This window comes from Thermobia domestica, chromosome 6, assembly GCF_964235325.1.
Source record: "Thermobia domestica chromosome 6, izTheDome1.hap1.1, whole genome shotgun sequence".
In the NCBI taxonomy this organism is placed as follows: Eukaryota; Metazoa; Arthropoda; class Insecta; order Zygentoma; family Lepismatidae; genus Thermobia; species Thermobia domestica.
In genome coordinates, this window is record NC_137459.1 from 306,973,964 (window position 1) to 306,995,855 (window position 21,892).

A 21,892-nucleotide genomic window follows, 5' to 3' on the forward strand; every position below is an offset into this window, starting at 1 on the left:
ATCCACTTTCCAATAGCTCATATGATCATATGATTGACGAGTTATTGGATTTCAGGGGCGAACTCATGTGGTTCAAAGCCAGTGACAACTCCAACTTTTATTTCTGTGGCGAAAGTGGAGGGCGGAAAAGTTCAGGACGGCTATATCTTAGTGTACCGAAAATAATAGTTATATACTGCTTCATCTAAATCAAAATCCAACATATCTGACAACAAAATTCAACCGCTGGAATGTATAGTCATAGGCACCAGAGGGCACTTGCCTTTCCCTAATTGTTAGATGCCCACGTTAATTTACAACTCCGTTGGCCTCATTCCGTATTCGTTTGCATCACTTAACGCAAAATTTGCATTTCGGTTTGCGATGATTGGCATAGCAGTTATATTTGTTTTTTTTTTTTTTTTTACTCCTCCCTTACGTTGCGTTGTTATTCGCATTTTTTTTTGAAAGACTATAGAAAACCGTATCATGTCTCATATACCCTTGGTGCTACAAGGTTCTTCTAAACTAAACTACGAAATATACTCAACATTACTGGAAGGAATGAGAAAAGTGGAAATTATGCAAAGGGTATCTAATACAAATCTCTAGCCTCTTTTGTCAAATAGGTGAACCAGCGTACTGTAAAAGGTTTGAAGTGTGAAAGTGCTTTGTTCCAGGTTTACACATCTATAGTAAAACTATGAAATGCTCTTATTGGTTTGTCCTTACATTCTGTCAGATATAAGTTTAGTCATCAATAAAAAAGTGTTTAACCGCAGTTAGCTAAATTCTGTGCTTCATTTTGTTACTTCTGAAGATGCTTGTTGGCAACACTACCTTCCGATCGCACTCGCACCGTGCAGAGGAATATCAAGGAAAATGTGGTAGAGTTGTAAATATTTGTTGTTTATTCTTGAAATGGGTTGAAATAGCCCATTATATCAGAGAAAAAATTAACATACAAGCATATTGAACATATGCTAATTTATTTGTGCAAAGAGGTAATAATATTTTTCATCACTTAGACTTGAATATGCTGTGGTAACTTATTTGATGTATAAGGAAATGTTTGGTTGATAATCTAGGTGACAAATGTTAAAATACATTTACGTTCAGGGTAATAGTATACAACAGTGCCTCATGATCTGTGCGCGTGGATACTTCCTACTGTTGCACTACGTATAAAAATGATTTTTATTACATTTAGAAGTAGTAAGAAGCATCCACGTGCACGTGACATGCGATATATGTTTCAAATCCCCCACATATACTCATACACTACGTACAAGGGCACATTATTATTCTTCGCATACCATAAAACACAACGAAACGCAACGCAAACCGACGTACATTTTATTTTATATTACTCAGTAATTAAATGAAAGTCGCATTTTTACCTCATTTTCAAGTTCCTATATCCTCAATGAATAATCCTTAAAAGACTGCACTTCGTCAGTCCTCGCTAAATGATGAGGCACTCTCGTATACTATATCCACGTTGAGATTAGAATATACGTCATAAAGAGGTTGTTTTATGTTTGAAATGAGTAAGTGACTATTAGTATACAACAGTTCCTCATCGTGTTCCGTACTCGAGGATAGTTCTTACTCTTGCACCACGTACAGAAATGGTGGTATGTCATGTACAAGTGGTAATAGAACACAGAAGAAACCCAGATCATGTTGTACACACACTGGAATATGCAGTATGAGTACACCGTGATCTGTGTTATGTGTGCTATTACAACTTCTACCATCACGTTTGTACGTAATGCAACAGTAAGAACTATCCACGAGCACGAGACATGCAATATGCGTTCAAGTCCCCTCCCCACACACACACACACATAGTGAAATATAAAGTACAAGGGCACTACAGAGGCGCACATAAAGTAACGGGTACGTACTGGTCTTCACGAAAACCTGTACGGAATGACCCCCAAACCTTCCTTTCTGTCTGCAAACACCGCTAAGCAATCACGCTTGACCTGGTACTACTCCGTACACCTCAGACATTTAAACATCAGCAATCGTGAAGAAAAACAAAGGTAAATACAGGTTCGTTCTTTTTTATTTTCATATCAGTCGATAAGTAAACGAAAGGCGCTTTGTTACCCCATTTTCAAGTTCCTAGATCCTCAATGAATAATTCGTAGAAGACTGAACTTCGTGAGTCCTCGGGGAATTATGAGGAACTGTTGTATACTATATCCAGGGCGGGAGTGAAGCAGAGGAAGGGGTCTCCGTGGTATCGCATTGGAAGGGAACACGCGCGTCAGCTGCGGGTATGCGTACAAATGAAAATAGTGGAAACATTTAATATCACATACAAACAGAGAAAGGTAGGGGTTAGGAACGGGTTAGCTCAAGGTTAAGTAAGTTTTGATCCATTTTCATAAAATTATTAGTGTGTAATTTCTCGTTTCTGAGTGAGTATACATGCTGGAGCGGTCGTTGTAAAGTTAATCCCACGTGCAGTTTTATGGATGTAAAGTTTAAAAAGTATGTTTATTGCTTTAAACGATATCTAATACATTGTACAGTATTATATACTTCGTGAAGGTAAAGAGAATAGTATTGTTTCCTTATTTTAAATTATGCCCTAACACATTCTACAGTGTTATTTTCTTGGCGGATGCACAAGCAGTTGCTTGCAGATTCATAATACGGATGCAGGCTGATATGTTATAAAAACGATCATTTATACGGAAAATACTCACCAATCTATATTAGGTTGTTACTGTGAACCAGACGTATCTAATCCGGTTCAGAATAAGGTGGAGGTAGTAAGCCCCCATAGGATATGTGCAGTTAGGGGAAAGCGCGAAGCGACTGTGGGTATGGGCAAAATTGGTTGCTAGTGAGGAACGCTTCGGCGTGTGCGAGAATTATAGCTATTCTTATAGTGCTGTCTTACCTCATCCGAGATTTACCGCTTATTTCTTCTAAGGGTATGGAATAAAGCGAAGATTCCGATAGATTTATGGGTAGTTTTGAGACTTGCATAATACTGATGTAAGCTTGGCGTTGTACATGCTATTTGCGTCGTTGTTTTTCTATGTGAACGAGAGATATAGGGTGAATTTGACAAATTTCGTAGTAATAAGATACTTCGTACAGGAACATTTGAGTACCCATGTGAAGAATAATGCGACTTCGTAGAGTACTTGTAATGTTTTCAAATTTGTAACCTTTGTTTAAGGGTAAATATAACTTTCCTAGGTTGTGTAGAATAGAAATACAGTCTCGATGAAAAGTTAATATTTTCCACAACCCTCTTTCATGTGCAGTTACTCATTTTAATTACAAAATGATAATTTTTGACGACTTCTAATAAAACTTCACCTTGTCGACAATCACACGTTGGTTCTAGTTCAGTTTATGTGACCAGAAACTCGTGTAATTTATAGAAGAAATGTTTAATATTGCAAAAAAAAAAAAAAAAAAAAAAAAAAGGAATGTATAAGTAATGAAATTATGGAAATCTCACCTCTGACACCCATGACAATGTTGAAAACGTAATCCAAAGTGTTAACCACATAATAGTCGATAAGAAAGCTATGATGAACTGAATTGCTATATGAATGCAGTGTGTCATTATCATGATCAGTAATGACAGAAGTATCCGAAACCTGTTCGACAGGTAAGGAATTTAGTAACATGAGGATTGCAGTGGGTTTCCACTATCTTCATTTAAGCGCGTACACACCGACACTCACACGCCTGGTTAATTCACCAATTTCGCCCTACCGTTACGCGTGTTAGGTATGTATCTCCTTTATAGTGGCCACCTATCACAGGTTGGTTGGTATATTTGCACCATTGTGTTTGACATATGTCCGCATGCTGTATTTATACCCATACCGGTTAAGCCGTTCGAAAGCGAATCTGCTTCCCTTACGCGATTCCTCCCATAAAAAAAAATAATTTATAAAGTTTAAGGGTTCGATTTCGTGATGAAAGAAGTGCTTGACTCATGAGTTCAAGTATAGTCCCATAAAGTGGGCTTCTGTCTACTTTGTTTTTCAACTGTATGTACTGAAGTAACTTTCCTTTGAGTTATCACTTTACTTCGATTTTTATCTGGTATGATATTCACCAAAATTATCCACTGCCGGAAAACATATAGTTGAGATTCATATTTGTGTACGCATTAACCTTGACACTTGGTTATTTGTAACAAAAGAGAGCATTCAATGCATATACGTTCTATTATGAAATTATGATATATATATATATATATATATATATATATATATATATCTTACAAAGCATTTAAGTCTGATTTTCTTCATATTACGATCAGATTACTTTGTATAATATCTTCTTATGAGTTGAATATTTCATCGTAGTATATTGCAAAATTATTCCCAGTTATTAAACAAACAGTGGTTGGAAGATGATTGCTTGTTGATTGTTTTACGGGTGCTTAAATTGAAATGAACGTTCAAAAAATGCTGTGTCGTATGCTAGATTTATTTGGGATGTGACTCATTGGTTTTTAAGGTACCAGAATTGGATGACACCCGTTTGAAAACAAAAGAAATAAAAATGAGAAATTTAAAATATATATATATATGACAGGAAAAGGAGTGGGAAGAAAGAAATTCTGAGATCACCGTACCTGTCAATTGGTCTCTGCTTGGCTGCTCTTTATCCTCTCTGGTCTTCGTCTTCTGCGAAGGTATGTTGGTTTCGGTGTGTCTGATTTGATTTTAGCCTAAAGTTGGCTACTTTTCAGACTTGCGATGCAGTTCGTAATACGGGAGCTGTGCTGACAGACTGTTTGCAAGATTGGAGGTCTGTTGTACTTATTACAGACGAAGCCATTCTCTCGAGCCACTGGGCTAGAACCTGCCGAAGACTAAAATAGAAGGTCGTTAAACTATCGGAGGCCTAACTGTCCGCGATTGATCTCTAGCAATTCACTTCCCGTTTTCGGTTTGACTTCGGTTTTTAAAGATCCAAATTTCCTGGTGCTGTTGATGAGGAGTTGTGCTTAGTTTCAACAGACACCTTGACGTTAGAGATAGATTAGATTATTGGGAAAGGAACTCTCTCAACTTTATTACATAAAAGTACACATTTTCATAATTTGTTACATAAGCGTAAACAAACACCTCTTCAATTCTGCAAGAAAATCACAAAATTACGGAAGAAAACAGCCTGAATTTTCAGAGAAAGATGAATTCATTAGTAAGGACTGTCCTTCCGTGTGTTTATTATTCTTATTACAAACGAAACAGTTTTATGTAATTAGGAACAAAAAATAAAATAAATAAATAAAAAAAACAGTATCACAACATTAATGGCAGTTGCTGATGATAAATAATGAGTCTTAGTTTTCAATCAATCTATAGGTCGTTGGTTGGGAAATCAATACCAATCAATGATCAATAAACACTGATCTCTTTACAATTGATTTGATGTTTAGCATCCCTTTAGGCGCCAAGGCTGTATGATACGTGAATCTACTGCTTAATTTGGAATCCGAGCAGGGTTGGCTGGTTTAAACCGAATAACGAAAAATGTTCGTAAAAGTGTAAGTGTTCCTAAAATCTTGATGAACACACATTTGTGGGTTATCATGTGTCACTCCCGCATATTATTCGTATTATATTCAGACCTAAATTCTCCATTCGTTACTCAAAGAGAACTACAAAAGCGACTTTTTGTTTTATTTATTTATTTTTTTTATAAGTTCATGAATGTTTCTTTCGTGATTTGTTTTAGTTTCTTATTATTGTTATGCAATTGCAATCAAAGCAAAACTCCAAATATTGTTTCGCTTTAATAATGTTTACTATTGATAAAATACATCGAAATACCGTACTTTTTTTTGAGGGGATGGGGGTCATACAAACCCCACGAGAGGCATTTACTGAAATCAGAAGTATCTGTTTATGTATAAATGGGTCAGAGCCAGAGTGGACTCAAATAATTCTTATCTTTATTCACTTTTCTTACTGATATGCAAATTAAGTCGTTGTATTTCTTTAACTTGGACTAATAAAAGTCGTAGTGAACTAACTTGGACTTAATTAGTCCTTCTGTACTCTGCAATATTTTGAAATTGTCCATATGTAATTCTGTATAATGGTTTCACTTGTTCAACTATTTATCTTTTGTCCTTCTGAAATGACTCTTGATAATTTGACAATTATTTTAAAAGTATGTAAATATCAGTATAACGTATCAGGAGTCCTTCATGAGTGGGTCGGCAGACGTATCACATTTGTGGCCAATTAGTCCCGGTTTCAAGTTCAAATGGAGGACAGTTTATTTCAGATGTAAGTTGAGAAACTGTTTGGACTCCTCTTTAAGCTTATGTTACCCTTTCCAGCATACCCTGTTGTTGCACAATAACACCAAATTGAAACAAACTTATTTCTGTCCATATGTGATACAAATGCATAGAGCAAATTATTTAAACAAAAAAATAAAAGTTTAAACAAAAAAAAAAAAACTTTTTTTTTTCAATAAAAAATATGATTTTTGCCAACCCTGGATCCGAGCTACATAAGCTCCGACCGGAAATAAATCCGGGTCTCCCTCGCCAAGGTGGGTACGTTAACGATATAGTCACAAGGGTACACAAGATAATTTGTTATCGGCGTATTATTTTATGTTTATCCATAGCCTGTTGTTATGTGACAGTAACCTTTGAGTAAGAGAAATGATGTCTGCTGGAAGTAAGCGAAGTAATGCTACTCTGAATAAGATAATCTACCGGATGTAATTGCACAGACAACCTTAATTTTCTGAAAAGATATGCCCTGAAGAAGGTAATAATTAACCTTTGTCACAACGTTCACAATTGTGTAATTTTGGAGTAGGTATTTGCCAGTGAATATTGACCTAAAGAGTTCAAAATTATCTACAAAAGTCGAATCATGTAACTTGGTTTTATTAATGAAAACAACAGAATTTCCTAAATAACTAAACGACTCCCCCCCCCCTAAATCTTTCCAAAACGTTTTATCACACGCAAGTACGGTACATTCATTTCATGAATATCGTTAGAACTTGTTATAAAATGAAATTTCGACAATGACCAGTGAACAAAACTGTTTAATATGAATTGAATCTGTTGATTAATACTGGAAAGGTGTAGGGAAAGAGAATAAGTGTCCAGATTGTTGACGTACAGCAGACCAGAGATAGCTATCATGACTCCCAAACTGCGACAGAAAACAGTATGACACTTAACACTGCCTTGAGGGACACCGTTTTCCTACAGAAATCGCTCCGAAAGTCTAAATCCCACACGCACCATAAAATAATGTTCGTGTTGGAACTTCGCTATGAACTTGCTACAGAAATGTCGGAGCTGTTGTAATTCCTATCAAATATGTACATAAAAACTTCACCAGTACTGGCAAATTGGCAAGTTGCCACAGTGGTACCCCAGGTGTGTCTTCCGACATGGTCTCATGAAAATCATTGTAGACTCCAGGCCCATTCTTGACCCAAATTGACGTTTAGCACCCTTATGCCGGACATATGGAGCTACCTTGGTACCCACTTTCAAGGAAATCAAATGGGCACTTTCTGAGATATCACTGGTACGAAATTTTCCCGGAAAATATTTGATTTTCAAATAAGTGTTTCTGACATACAGGGGGTATACAACAAAATCGAAAAACACTTCATACAGGACACATAAGTTTGGCCCTCTACTGTAGAACACGTGTTGCGGTTTGCCGAACGTTTTTTGTTTTCAATGTGTCATGTGGACCTTCCTTTTCCGTCAGCAGTAACCAGGAACAAAACAACACAGTTCACCTGTGGTGTGAAAGTGGTACGGTAAAATGGGCGACCTGACAGACTTCCAAAGAGGTATGATCGTTGGTGCCCGTCTGGTTGGAGCTTCAGTGGCAACAGTGGCGAACATTGTGGGGGTATCGAAAGGCACTGTGTCCAATGTCACGAGGGCATACACAATTCATGGGCAAACGACGTCTGCAAAGCACAACAATGGTCAAAAGACAATCCTGTCAGATAGGGACCGGAGGGTATTAAAACGGATTGTAGCAGCTAAAAAGAAGACCAGTGCAATGAAAATTACGTCTGAACTCAATTTCGGCCTACAGAATACGGTTTCATCGAAAACAATGCGACGAAAACTTCATAAAATGAGAATTCATGGCAGGACCGCTATCGAAAAACTCCTGGTCACAGTAGTAAATGCGAAGAGGCATATCCAGTGGTGCAAGGACCACAAGGCGTGGACTCATGAGGAGTGGAAACACGTAATGGGGTCCGATGAATCGACCTTCACCTTGTTTCCAACAACCGGTCGTGTTTACGTATGCAGAACATCGTCGCAGGCCTATGATACAGACTGTCTGCTCCCAACTGTAAAGCATAGGGGTGGTTCTGTTACAGTATGGGCAGTATATCGTGGTTTTCTGCAGGTCCCATCATAGCCCTGCATGGAATGATGAATGCTAAGGCGAATGAGGCCATTTTGAGAAACCAGGTTCTACCCATGGCCCAAATATTGTTCCCTGATGGTGTTGGCATCTACCAAAATGATTTGGCACACTGTTACGCTGCAAAAACGGAGAATTCATGGTTTGAGAAGCATGACCAGGAGCTATCACACCTCCTCTGGGTCCCACAATCACCAGATCTCAACATCATTGAGCCATTGTGGTCTGAGCTAGAAAGGCTTGTTCGGTCTCGTTACCCTCCACCAGCATCCCTTTATGAATTGGAACATGTTTTGGAGGAACAATGGTACAAAATTCCACACACCACGATTCAGGAGCTGTATACGTGCATTCCACGTCGGATCCGAGGTTTTTTGGGCGCAAAAGGAGGCCCCACAACATACTAGGTACGATTTTCACGCTTTTGCAAACGTTTTAGATTTTTTTGTCCAACCCCTGTATCTTGTAGCCTATTCTTTCCTCTTCAAAATGGTATATAATTTTTTCTCTCTCTCTAGCTCAATATTTACGGGAGATATGACCAATTGAAGCTAACAAAGTTATACATTTTTTTTTTTTTAACCTCTCTGTACTCTTAAACTACATGGGGTATTGGGCTACAATTTGTTACATGATCATCTCTCATAGGGGCCTACATATACACCAAGTATCGTCGAATTCTGAGACGAGTTTTTTGTTTATATATATGAAAATTTTGTTGATTTCATATGGAATGACTCTGGGCAAAAAGTCTCATCCAACCAGATACGATTAAATAGCTGCAAGCTGAGTATCACACGAGACGTTACACAGCACATCTTAAGAGTGGGCTGGAGCATGGCTGAATTTCTACATTTTGGCTTTCTTCTTCTTTCGGAGCTGTCAAACAGCACTCTGTGGGGAGAGTCAGAAGCTCCAGGTATAGTAAGGAAAGGCTCCAGGCTATATGGAAAGTCGCTTGGCTGCCTTTCCCCGCCCGAACTGTTGTCAGTCTTGAACGCAGCAGGGGTGCCCTTAGGATATCTGCTGATCTTTGTTCAGGGGATGAAGAGGAAGCTTCTTACACTGAGATGATGCGAAATAAAAAAAAAAAAAGTAATAAAACTTACTTGAGCTTACTTTGGAAAGACGGCATGTTTTTTTTTTGTCTTCAATTTGAACACAGGAGAATACGTGTCTCGCGTTTTGCGAATTTCATGTTAGAAAATGAAAATAATAATAATAATTTTGAAATCCAATATCTCGTTTGTAGAATGGATTTCGCAATCAATTTATCTCATAATCTCGAGACATGTAAAAAACATATTACCGGTACATTACATTTGGAAGGAAATGTCGCGTGCCAATTATATGCCTCACTGACCGTCTCTTGTTGACAGCTTGTGGAAAACAAAAGTGATAAACCGTTAATTTCAGAGAGTTCCGCATCAGTATTTCATATTCGTTATGTTCAGTATATCACATCCAAACTAAAGAATAAACTACTTGCATTTCTCCTTTTCTTCATTCATGTACAAAAAAATGGCGATCCGTATTATTTTTATTTTTTTTTTAAGATTGAATAAAATCTCGTCGCCAGAAATATATATATATATATATATATATATATATATATATATATATATATATATATATATATATATATATATATATATATATATATATATATATATATATATCACGTTAATGATAGTGCAACTATTTCCCTTTCAACAGATGCTGCTTCTCGTTTGAGATTGAACAGCAATTGAAAGATATGATTGTTTCTTTTCCAAAACCGTATATAGTTATGGAATCCACGCAGTATGTTTGCACATTTATGAAGCTCTTATAACAGAAAATAGTCATTAAATTCGTTTTTAATATTAGTTACATTCATTTTTCTACATCTTTGCACTTCTAGGAGCGTTTTTATCTCCTGCTTCTTGTACGGTTTTCTTTCTCAACGAACTTGACTTGTACTTTGAACCATAATAAGCAATGTCTGAAAGTTTAATTCGAATCAGTTCTCGCGTTCGGCAGTTATCGTAAAAACAGACAACACACGTGGTGTGCGAGTCGAATATTTCGCTATAATCAGTGAAAAATAAATACTTAAAATTTTAATATTTTTTCTTTCCTTGTAATAACGAAATGTAACTGAAAACAATCTCTATAATTCTCACTAGAATCTACTCTGTCAAATTCCAAGCTTAAACCACGCGAGAAAATAAACAGCATATCATCACTATGTTTATCCTTACCTCGACGTTATATCCACAGATTGAATCTGGAATCTCTCGCCTGCCTTCAACGTACGTGGTCGCAGGTTTAAACCCTAAACCCTGCTGCAAGTCCAACGGCTCTGATGAATACCCAAGTAGTGTTCGGATCCCACTTCAAACTCTAGGTCCCGTCTCTGTATAGCCTCGTATCAGGAGACCTATAAGCGCAAACGGCCTGGATTCTGATTCCGAGTGGATTTTGAGGATTATTTTGGGGGAGACATCACTTTTGTCTCACTTTCCTTTGTTGCAATCGGACACAAATCATTACATTTCTTCCCAAAAAGCACATTTCAAATTGGATTATTGGAGGGGACAGTACCCCACAGTTCCATGATTGGAGAGGACATGCCCCTTCGCCCCCTCGGGATTTGCGCCAGTGATCTCACATACTTTTTTTTTTTTTTTTTTGTTAATGAATTTCCTCCAGACTATATATAACAACAAGGGATTGGTAGAAGTGAAATAGAATTCGGGCTGCGCGATGCGATGTAAGTAACTAAAATAAAGAAACGCGTTACAAGTTATTAAAGTAACTTTTGAATATGCTTTGAATTCGTGAATCGCGACCGAAATCGAACCGTTCCGGACTCCGAGATTAAAATCTGCACCTTGTTTCGTAACTCAAATTCGAGTCTGTGGATCCTTACTTCAAATCCGGATCCATGTGGCTATCCTAATGTGCACGTTTTGTGTAATCATATGTTATTTGCATATTAATAGTAAAAGTAAACTTAACACTTTGTTTTCTTCTCTTTATAGATCTGTTCCGCCATGTAAATGGACCACGAAACTAAATCGTAGGACTAAGGCGAATGTCAGACAAAACGAACAAGTGCGTGATTGACAAAGTAACAACTATGCTACACTGGATGTCTGGAACATACAACAGAGCGACAACTCATTTTTAAGATATGATTTCAGTCTGAGAAGCAATAATTTTAAATAAATAAAAAAAATATGTCATTACAAATTTGCTTTTATATCATTACAGATTAAACATTAAAAAAAAAAAAAAATAAAACTGCACGAATTACTGAAGGTACTTTATGTATGTGTTCTTCTCAGCAACAAAATTTGAAGCTTGAAAAGTAGCAAGCAATCTGCAACATCACTCTGTTGCTCGCTCACTTTCTGTCTGACATGAGCCTAAGAATGAGCTTAAAGGATGTTATAATTTATTTATTATCGGTTTCAAAAATTTTTATTCTTGTGTTACTTTTACAAATTTTCACATGATGACAAACTTATATATGAATTTGATTTACAGAGTTGGTCATCCATTATTACAAAGGTTTAAATTCATTAAATAGTTTGAGTACTTTTTCTGGTGCAAGTTCCAATTCAATGAAAGTATACAGTTGTTATGATATTATTTACAACATATGAGTAATAAAAGCAAGATTACGGTCAACTACATTTTATCAACCTTCACAACTTGAAAATTTCAACCATACAAACGCTATGTAGATACTGAATTGAGAAAAATACATAAAAAGATTCTTAATTTACAAAAGATTAGTTGGGATGATCAACTTCTTTTTCTTTCTTTCCTCTTTTTTCAGAAGAAAGTTATCTTCCGTTTTCATTCGCCATCTAAAGTAACACAAATATTCACATCTACAGCTAAAAGTCTTATGACACTGAAACCATCACATGAACCTTATTGAATGAAACGAGCAGCATCAGGGAAGTGTTTTTAATTTTACTAGCAAAGCGAAAAAAAAAAAATCCGTATTATTTGTACACATCACAATATTAACAGAATGAATAATTGGTAATTGTATTGCATCTATGAAATGATCATTTTCATTAAAAAATCATGTTATATATAGGTATCCAAAGGCTTTTGTTTTATATAAACTATCCCAACATTGAAATTGATATCTACTCTTATTTCGGGTTTAATTTGTTAGTAATTCTCAGGTATTGCACACATTAACAAAACATGTGATATACGTATAATGTTTAATGCAAAGAGGAAAACAAAATAGACTAAATAATGCACCAAACAAACTTGTAAAGCAAGCAACCTTTACTGTGCCAAATCTCACCGCGTTGTGAAAGAAAGCTCGTACCACACAGCACTTATGGAAAAACAATATATATTAATTAAGTATAATCTCATTTCTGCTACAAATAGATGCAGTTACAAAAAGGAACTAACTAATACATGCTACATTGTACAGTGTTCTTCAAAAAATGTCGCCTTTCTTATACATAGTTCATAAGACATGCGACATATTTTTGAACACCACGGTGCATGTTGAGTGATAAAACATGGTTGCAAAAACTACAGCAAATATATATATATATATATATATATATATATTTAAATGCAGTTTCTGAGAAACTGCAACAATAAAGAAAATACTATATAGTGCAATATATTAATATAAATAAAACTGATACTTTATAGAGGATTTTTTTCCGAAGGAACAATTAAGAGGTTGTCGACAAAAACCCAACATGAATAAACAAAAGAAAAAAAAAATACGCACGTAATGAGACTAGAGATTCTGTCAAAAACCCCACTTGTCATAATGTATAAGCCTCTGAAAATACGGCAATCATTTTGATAAGGGCCGCCATTTTGAAACTACGTCGGATCGCCGCAGAAGTAACATAGCAAATTTAGAGTGCCTTGTGCTTCTGCCCTCAAAATTTCAAGTTAGAATACTGAATATTTTGCCCTGTATAGGCAAAAGCACACAAATCTAAAATGCTTTTTCTCATTTCCGCGTGCTGTGAAGTTCCTAGATTTGGGGTATTTGCCGGCAACTCCTGAACTGTAATTTTTAAGCTGGAAAATGCTAAATAACATAAGGTTAACATTTGTATAGAGCCATCCTGCGATAAAATATTTATCCGCGTGTCAACACCTTATTAAAAACGGGGACATTTTTATGATTCCTTGCAAGAAATTTACAAATGGAAGTTATTGTGCAACATAAAGTGCGGAATTTCAATATGTAAAGCATAAGGTGCTCTATATCTCACATTATAAATTAAAAGGTAAGAGTTCTCTGGGAATTGAGAAATTAGACAAAATCCTAAAGGAAAAAAAAAAAATGATCCTAATAAAATTACATTTGCGAACGAATAAAATGCCATATGAGAATGTGAGTAGCTACTATTTGTGCTAAATAAATTCACAATTCACAGATTTTCCACCGAATCTTGAAATCGGTCTTGAAACGTTGATGCCTTTGTTTCTGATGGTCTCTTACGGGCCAACTGCTTTCTTTCCTGGGTTTCTAATATGTAAGAAGGATCCGTAATTGGCATGGAACTACTTTGGCGAGGATCTACTAATTCTGGAAGAAGGCAGTTTTTTTTTCAGTAATCTGATTTTAGTTCGTTGTACTTTCCTCATTATCTGGTCAGTACGAAACAGGTGGAAGTAAATACTATATGTGATTTTTGAACCAAAGTAAATGTAACTCACTCTCTCATATATATACAATTATTTATTGTTATTAGCTTGCTGTTGTTTCAAAGTCCGATCCGCAGTCTGGATTTTTAAAGAATGTTTTGGGAAGGGTACTTACGACTTCCTAAAGATAATTTCAAATGCAATAACCCGAGTAGGAGTGAGAAGTACACTTTCTTATTATTGATAGCATTTTGTCATTTGTATGAATTAAGACATCTATTAAGTTCAGATGTTTTTTAAACCACCATGACTTTGATTCTTAGGAAGGAACAGCTTTAGCTTAGATTATTACATATGAACTTATATGACTGTTACGTTCAAAGTATATTTTTCTTTATATCTGCCCATCAATTTCAATTTAGTCAAAATTTTTATTTAATTTTTGGTTCGAGAATTAGCGACTCAAAATTACTGGTGTGACGAAATTTACCACTCGACTGACCAAATCACCCCGGTGAGAAAACATTGTGGAAAGTCGAAAAATATTACAATTTTTTTATGTCTTAATTTCTGAACTAATAAATAGGCCTATCTCAACCAGAAATGATTTAAAACAATTTCTATTTCTGATCATCGATTTTATAACCAGGGCTCTGATTTTGATGACCTAAAATTATAAAACAATGACATATAAAATCACAATAACACATTAGAAAAACTTTAAAAACGTATTACATAAAATATGTATTCATGTTTTCAGTGGATGAATGTCTTTCTGAATGTATGAAATAGGCTTTGATACTAGGGCTAATTGTTCCAATATAGAGAAGTAAGCCTTGCTGGAAAGCATTTTGCATCTATAATTATATGTAATAAACGTAGTGTCTGATTTCATTTTATAAATAAGCAAATGCTGTTATGGAGATTTAAGCCCTAGGGGAATTTTGTCCTATCTGAACGAAAAACCCTTAGAGGGGAATTATTCCGTAACTCTTGCAGAATATTTACTTAACATCAATGTTGTGTTTAGTTTCTCCAAAAGAATAACAATTATAATAATATAGTCTTCTCTTTTCCGTTCATGATATTTTTTCTAGTCCTGTCGGTAGTCTTCTTTTCTTCCTTTTTGTTGACAATTTCAAATTATTCGACAATTTGTGTTTCTTATGTCTGGGTTGTCTGACTCTTTGATGGCATTTTATCCCGAAGCAAAACAAGATCAGCTCTCTCCAACCGCAACCTTTACACCGAGCAAATTCGGAAACAGACTGAACGATATGAATGACAAAAACTTGTTCTTTGTTGATATCGGAGGCGGGGCTGAAGAACCTGAGGTAGATGAAGCCCTGAGGTTACGGAAGACGAACGTAAGCCTGCTTTCTCCGGCTGCATTTTTTGTACAGTCATCGAACGGCAAAATGCTGAACTTTTTAAACATTAATTACTATGAGAATGTGCACTCTTTAATTTAATTAACATTTCCTCTGCAGATAATAATTAATAAGAAAATTATAGGTTGAATAAAGGTGAATCAAAGATTATGAAGATATGCACCTCAGTTGCTAATTCTCGTTACTTTCTCTAGAAAGCGAAGTGGAGTTTAGTGGTAAATCTTGATTTCCTTATGGGAAATTTAAAAAATTATATTACTGATTTTGTGCAAATCACACACACACTTTATGAATTTGAATAATATGGTTAAATGTATAAACCTACTTTACGATTTTCTCCAAATCAGTAGTGTAGGACGTGATATCACGCAAAATTGAAAAAAAATCCCATATTAAATTTTCCTCATTTTTCACGGCATCCTCGGAAAGCTCCAGTCTACTCTTAAGCTACAGGATTTGTCCAGGGACAGTATTGAACGACTCACACAAGGCAGAGTCTAATTTAAAATCCATGAAAGAGACGTTATTGTTGTTAGTGTTAGTGCTACGAAAATTTAAAAAGGTCCGCTTGCCACAAGTACACAGATCACTAAACTTAACGGAATAGTGTGCAGTCACAGATAGAAGGGAAGTGTTGACCCGAATTATTTGATATCTCCACAATCCCGTGTACTGTTTAAACATGTATACTTGGAATAGTACTATGGCCGCTGATTGAGCTAACCCGATTCCATTCAGTAAGCATAGGTGCCCGACTACCGATGAGTCATAGTCTTCTGGCTTTAGAACAATTAAGAGTTAATAAGATAATGAGCATGCAAAATGCGAAACTTTTGGGAGATTCTCAGCAGTGGAAAATTGAAAAATGATACGGACGCGGTGTTGAGCCAGAATTATCTCACAGATGCACATTAAAACTTTACTGGATATATATAAATTTATGAAATATAAATATAAATTTATGAAATATCCTTTTTTATTTTTCCATATCACTTGTATATGCAGATTTAATGAATTTGAAAGAAAAGGAAAAAAAATGTTCTGCTACACCGAGAATCAAACTAGGATCCTCTGCTTACCACGGTGGTGCGTTAATAACTACGCTGCCCAGTTCTTTTCCTGACCAGTCGACATGGGTTGTACACTCCATGGATCTTGAGTGATTCGGCCTCAACAGTGCAAATGTTTGGCTGGTCAGAAGATCGAAACAGGTACCGCAGTGGTTAATATATTGGCACGGTAAGCCGGAGAGCTAGGTTTGGTTCTCAGTCCAATGTAAGTTTACGCTTAGTGTAAGAACATTCTTATCTTGTATCTCAGATTTTGTGAGTTAGTCATACGGTTCCAGTGTTCTCTGATACTTTCTTCAGTGACGTATAAAAGTTGCTAAACTGGACCTACCCAGGGTTTGATTCGTCTGTGTTCAGTTTTATATATATTGTTCACTGTATGGATTACCTACATTTGAGTGTTTTGAGTCCAATATAGTAATCGTAAAAACAACTATTCGATAACAGAAGCTGGGATTACCCTAAGACAAATATACGTTCAAGAAATCTACTTACGTTTTCAATGATTTTCACTTGTTTGGCAATTTTATCTGAACATAAATTCGAATATTTATTGTACTTACATTATTGTTGCAGCATGTAATTAGAAGATGAGACGCACCCAAACCATGTTTCTGTTTACCCTTGGTTTGATTTTGATGGTGATTTATTTTGTATGCTGGACGCCTAATGGAGAAGAAGCTAGAAGATATTCACCTCAAGAATATATGTTTATGTGTCATGTATCTAATGAGGTAATTTATAATTCTTGTACTAGAAGTTCTATGCAAATTAAAATAGTTGAAATAGCACAACTACTAAAGTCACGCGATTTGAAGTGGAAAGGGTGGGATTTCCCCGTTTTCTTGAACGATTCTTTCCACTGGGTACTTATACTATAGTCTTCCGTACTTATAATTAACTTCAGTTAAATTTGAAGAAAAATTTGTGTAATATTTCACTGTGGGAAAGGAAAAAAAAAACGAAAGAAAAGATCTGTATATATCCTACCGCATCATCTTCATTTTTACTTTCTTCTTCATCTGCACTTACTGCACTTACCTCATTAACGAATTTCTCATCCTCTGTGGACAGTTTTTTTTTTTTTTTAATTCTTTCGATCATAAACACAGATTCCTCAGTTTTGTTTTTCGAATGTTTGAGCTGAATGTAAATTTCAGTTTAGCACCTGAACCTAACTTTAACTGATTAGAGAAATCATTTAAAAATTTCAGCACTTTGAAATCTGTTTTGCTTTTAATAAACTGACTAGCAGTGCATTGTATCGATGCAGAGAAATCTGCAACAGAATGAATCAAGTGGGCTTGAGATTAACTCGCAAACCATCAAACTTGGAGACACAGTCACATTCATCTCGCCTATACAACTGATTCATGTAAGTTAGAATGTTAATTTTACTCGAATTCGAATTTAGAATTTTACTTTGAATGTTGATTTGTGTAGAATAATCCAGTTATTTTATAAACAATTAACATCAAATTAGGAGCATGCTTCAAACTGTAACATTATATTGAGTAAGTGAAAAAGTTGTGAATTTATTAAATACTTTGTTTTTGTTCATGAAGTTTTTAGGGTGATTTGTATGTCATTCAATATAGTAAATACCATGCCAATACCAGAAATGAAATGAATTGAATTTGAGTTTAGCGTACCGTTCAACAGTGAGGCTGTATGAGACGTGGGCCTATAGCTTAACGTGGGATCATAACTACATGAAATCCCGCCGAGAATCGAAAGTGACTCCACGAGAAAGTGTTTATTTTGTCCATATTTTCCGTGTACTAGATACCGAATGCATTTTCGTACCTAAAATGAGGTTGACTACCACAAGTCTTATTTGTACTGTTATCCACTGGTAAAACTATCTAGCAAAGACAAATATCCCTTACCTCTTTCAACCCTTTATTACTGACTTAAATAATATACAATATTTATGAGTAGAATACTTTTTATAAAGAGGTTGATTACACTGTTTTGCTTTAAACAGTAACTATTCCTAAATCGTCAGAATTGTCCCAATCTTTTTAAATTATTATCTAAGTTTCTATTTCTTTCGTTTACTTCTTCCAGATGTACGAAGTTAAACTTTATGAGTGATTGAAGATACTATCAATCTATGTGATGTCGCATCGTAAAGGGATTAAGAGATAATGGCCATTTACTTCAAAAGTTCTTACTATCCAACATAAAATAATTGTAAATACGCAGTTTAAAAAAATGATGCTACGTTGTTCCGTGATTGAGTTCTACTAAGCTTATATAGAGTATTTGTAAATATGTTTTGATAAATGAAAATTAACTGTGAGCGTAGTAGTTTATCGTATAGTAATAACAGTAATATGTCTTAATAACGCTGAACATTGATTCCAGGATGCTCGAGCAAAGCAGCAAGAGGGTCTTCCAACAATATATTTTATTACACCTACCTATCCCCGACGAGAACAAGCTGCTGAGTTGATAAGACTGGGACAAACGCTGATGCATGTTCCTAATATCCATTGGATTGTTGCTGACGACAATAGAAGGTGCAATAATATGGTAGTTCAACTTTTGAAAAAGTTCGGTAAGTTGGTTGTAGGTTTGAAGAAGTTATTGACCAGTTTGATGTGATTTTGTCAGCCCTACTTCCTATAAAATATGCTGTAAGTTAATGGTAGTCAACCCCTGCTGAAAATTATAGCAGCCAACATGTTTTTCGAATAAATGATTATGATTTAATTCGTCAGCAGCAAGATTGTTTGCCCCTGTCATTAGAACACTGGAAAAAATCAATTGGATTGCATTGCTTCTTGTGATAATGATATTAAAATTAATTACTCCAGCACTATATATATATATCAGGGCGCAAAATTTCAAAGTCAGACAAAATCGCCGATCCAAAAATGATGGTCGCCAATATCTCTCAATGTACAAATTATTAGAAGTACCCTGGCCACGGTTTTTCATTTGACAAAGAAAGGGATTACATCAGGGCATAAAATTTCCAAACCAAACAATTAGATTTAGGATAATCAATTTTGAATCGGACAATTCAAAAAATATCTTATATTTTTCGATTGAGAGTAAGAAAAGAGGGGCGAATTACAACGTTGTGATGACTACTTTCTATGTCCGCTGTGAAGACTTCACATTTCGTGTTTTCTCCCACTCAGTGACAATTATTTTCGTGCGAAACAGAAACTATGCAACCCTGTGAGTTTAGGCAGAAACCATTCCTACTGAACACCGGTCACCAGCTCTAAATTTCAAGTCGCCAGTGGCAATATATATATACACACACTTTCGCCATATAGTTTTTTTAAGGCTTGAACCAGAGACATAAATTTCCAGTTTCAATTTCTTCGCAAAAGAGCTTGTTCTGAAATAATTATCTTAAAATTAGCATTTTCAGACTTACAGTTCATAATCACATATATTGAAAAGTGTGAGAATCACCGTACTTAGTTAACGGTGCAAGACACGTTGAAAGTTACATGTAAGTACATGTGTTTAGAAAAAAATATTTCATTCGCAGGTAATTCTATCTCATATAAAATTACCCAAATAGTACTCTAAAAGCGATTATGATATCACTGATAATTTTTCATCGTATATATCGTAACGTTTAAGGACTTCTTTTTATCATAAAAATTAATATTGAAGTAAATGAGTAAAAATCAAGATAGAGTAAATGAGGAGAATACTTAAAGGACTTGAATATAATGACAGATGCTATTATCAATAAGACGTTAATATTAGTAAGTACGTTAATTATAAGCAGAAGACGAACAAATCAAACACATGCACTTGCTGAACACGATTCTCTGGAATTGTATACCTGAATTCAGACATAATACATTTTTAAGGATTTCACTCAGGTTTCTGTTTGCATTTTTGCATTCAACACAGAAATAAATTGAAAAAGGGGAAAATGTACTGCATATATACATCATAGTGCTTATAATTATACAGTTTTTAATTTTGGCGAAAATTATGTTAGAAACATTAGTTGGCATGACCAGTTTATATAATATCCCTCAATTATATATTCTTCATAATGTCAATTTGGTTTAGCTTTTTTTATGAAATATGTGGATTTCGCATCACGGGTTATTCAAAATATTGAAAATGAGCAGAAGTTAAATAGTTCAACGTACTTTGGTGAATTAGTTCAGTCAGGATATTATTATTGTTGAACCAACAAATTGAGATTTCGATGTTGTGAACTTTACATAACATAGTGCTTTATAAACATTACCGAAACTTCGAATGTTATATCCCGCATCGATCGCCAGTGGGAGCACTTGTTGACATCACATGATACAAACTAGTTTATAGCTCATATAACTCATACTATTCGGTGCTTAAGAGGTTCATTATATTAGAGACAAACCTTCATGGATTTCTTTAAACTTTCGAAATTGATGCTGACAACGATTTTATGAATGAAATCTTGTTTTGCACAGTTACAGTCAATGTTTTTTTCCTGTTCGTAAAACCATTTCTTCTAGATAAATTTCGATAGCCAAAGTGATATTTAATATATTTTGTATTGATATGGAGAAAATAGCATGTTCTCTACTTTGTAAGGGGGAAGAGATACTAAGTTTTCGAAGTTTTGCACATAAAAGATGCCAATTGCTAATTGCATAGTTTATAAACATTATAAAATTGTGGACAATATATATAGCTTAATAACGGCATAAAATCTGCTCTTCACTGCGCGCACATTCTATTTTCAGTAAATTTTACTTTTTTTTTTTTTCTTGTTTATTCCGAAGTTGACAAGAAGTTTTTGGAAGGTTATCCCTGCTTTGAACAAGTTGTGTATCTTGTCAGTAATATTTCTGATGAATATGGAGAAAATATGTTCTCCAATTTGTAAGGGGAAAGAGATACTAATATTTGATTTCCATGTGTATTAATGAAATTTTAATATGTAGATGCGTATCATTTGCATTAATATATATAAAAGAAATGTATAATTGTGATCGAAAAATTTATTATGTGGTGTAAATTTCCTCAAGAGCACACAAAGAATTTTAGGGATGACACCAATATGTGAACCTCAAACTAACCATGTGTCCTATAAAATCTGAACATTTATCGCAGCAGAAACAAAACCTCTCTATTTAATTATACCTTATGCAAAATCTATGCCAGCCCTGCCCACGGCGAGCAGATAGTGGAAACTCTCCTCGTGAACGCTCACGAGCATTCTACGAGCAAATACCATTGTTCGTGCTTCGTGGATCTTCGGGTTTTGTCCTTAGAGGAGCGGAAGTGTTGTCAACCTTGAGGGTAATCACTAGCTTACCAAAAAAAAAAAAAAAAGTATGTATGGTAACTGATTGCCATTTAGTGTAAAGTGTTTTTTTACAATGTGGTAACCGTT

The 21,892-nt window shown here is 35.2% G+C and overlaps 1 protein-coding gene across 1 annotated transcript in view; it reads left to right on the top strand.

Moving 5' to 3' along the window:
• The first annotated feature begins 637 nt into the window (after nucleotides 1-637).
• GlcAT-S (Glucuronyltransferase S) overlaps nucleotides 638-21,892 on the top strand; it is a 109,061-nt gene continuing 87,806 nt past the window's right edge. Inside the window, 3 exon segments of the mRNA XM_081762928.1 lie at nucleotides 638-983; nucleotides 17,095-17,252; nucleotides 18,889-19,081. Coding sequence (XP_081619054.1) covers nucleotides 17,109-17,252; nucleotides 18,889-19,081 — 337 coding nt within the window. The 5' untranslated portion in view covers nucleotides 638-983; nucleotides 17,095-17,108.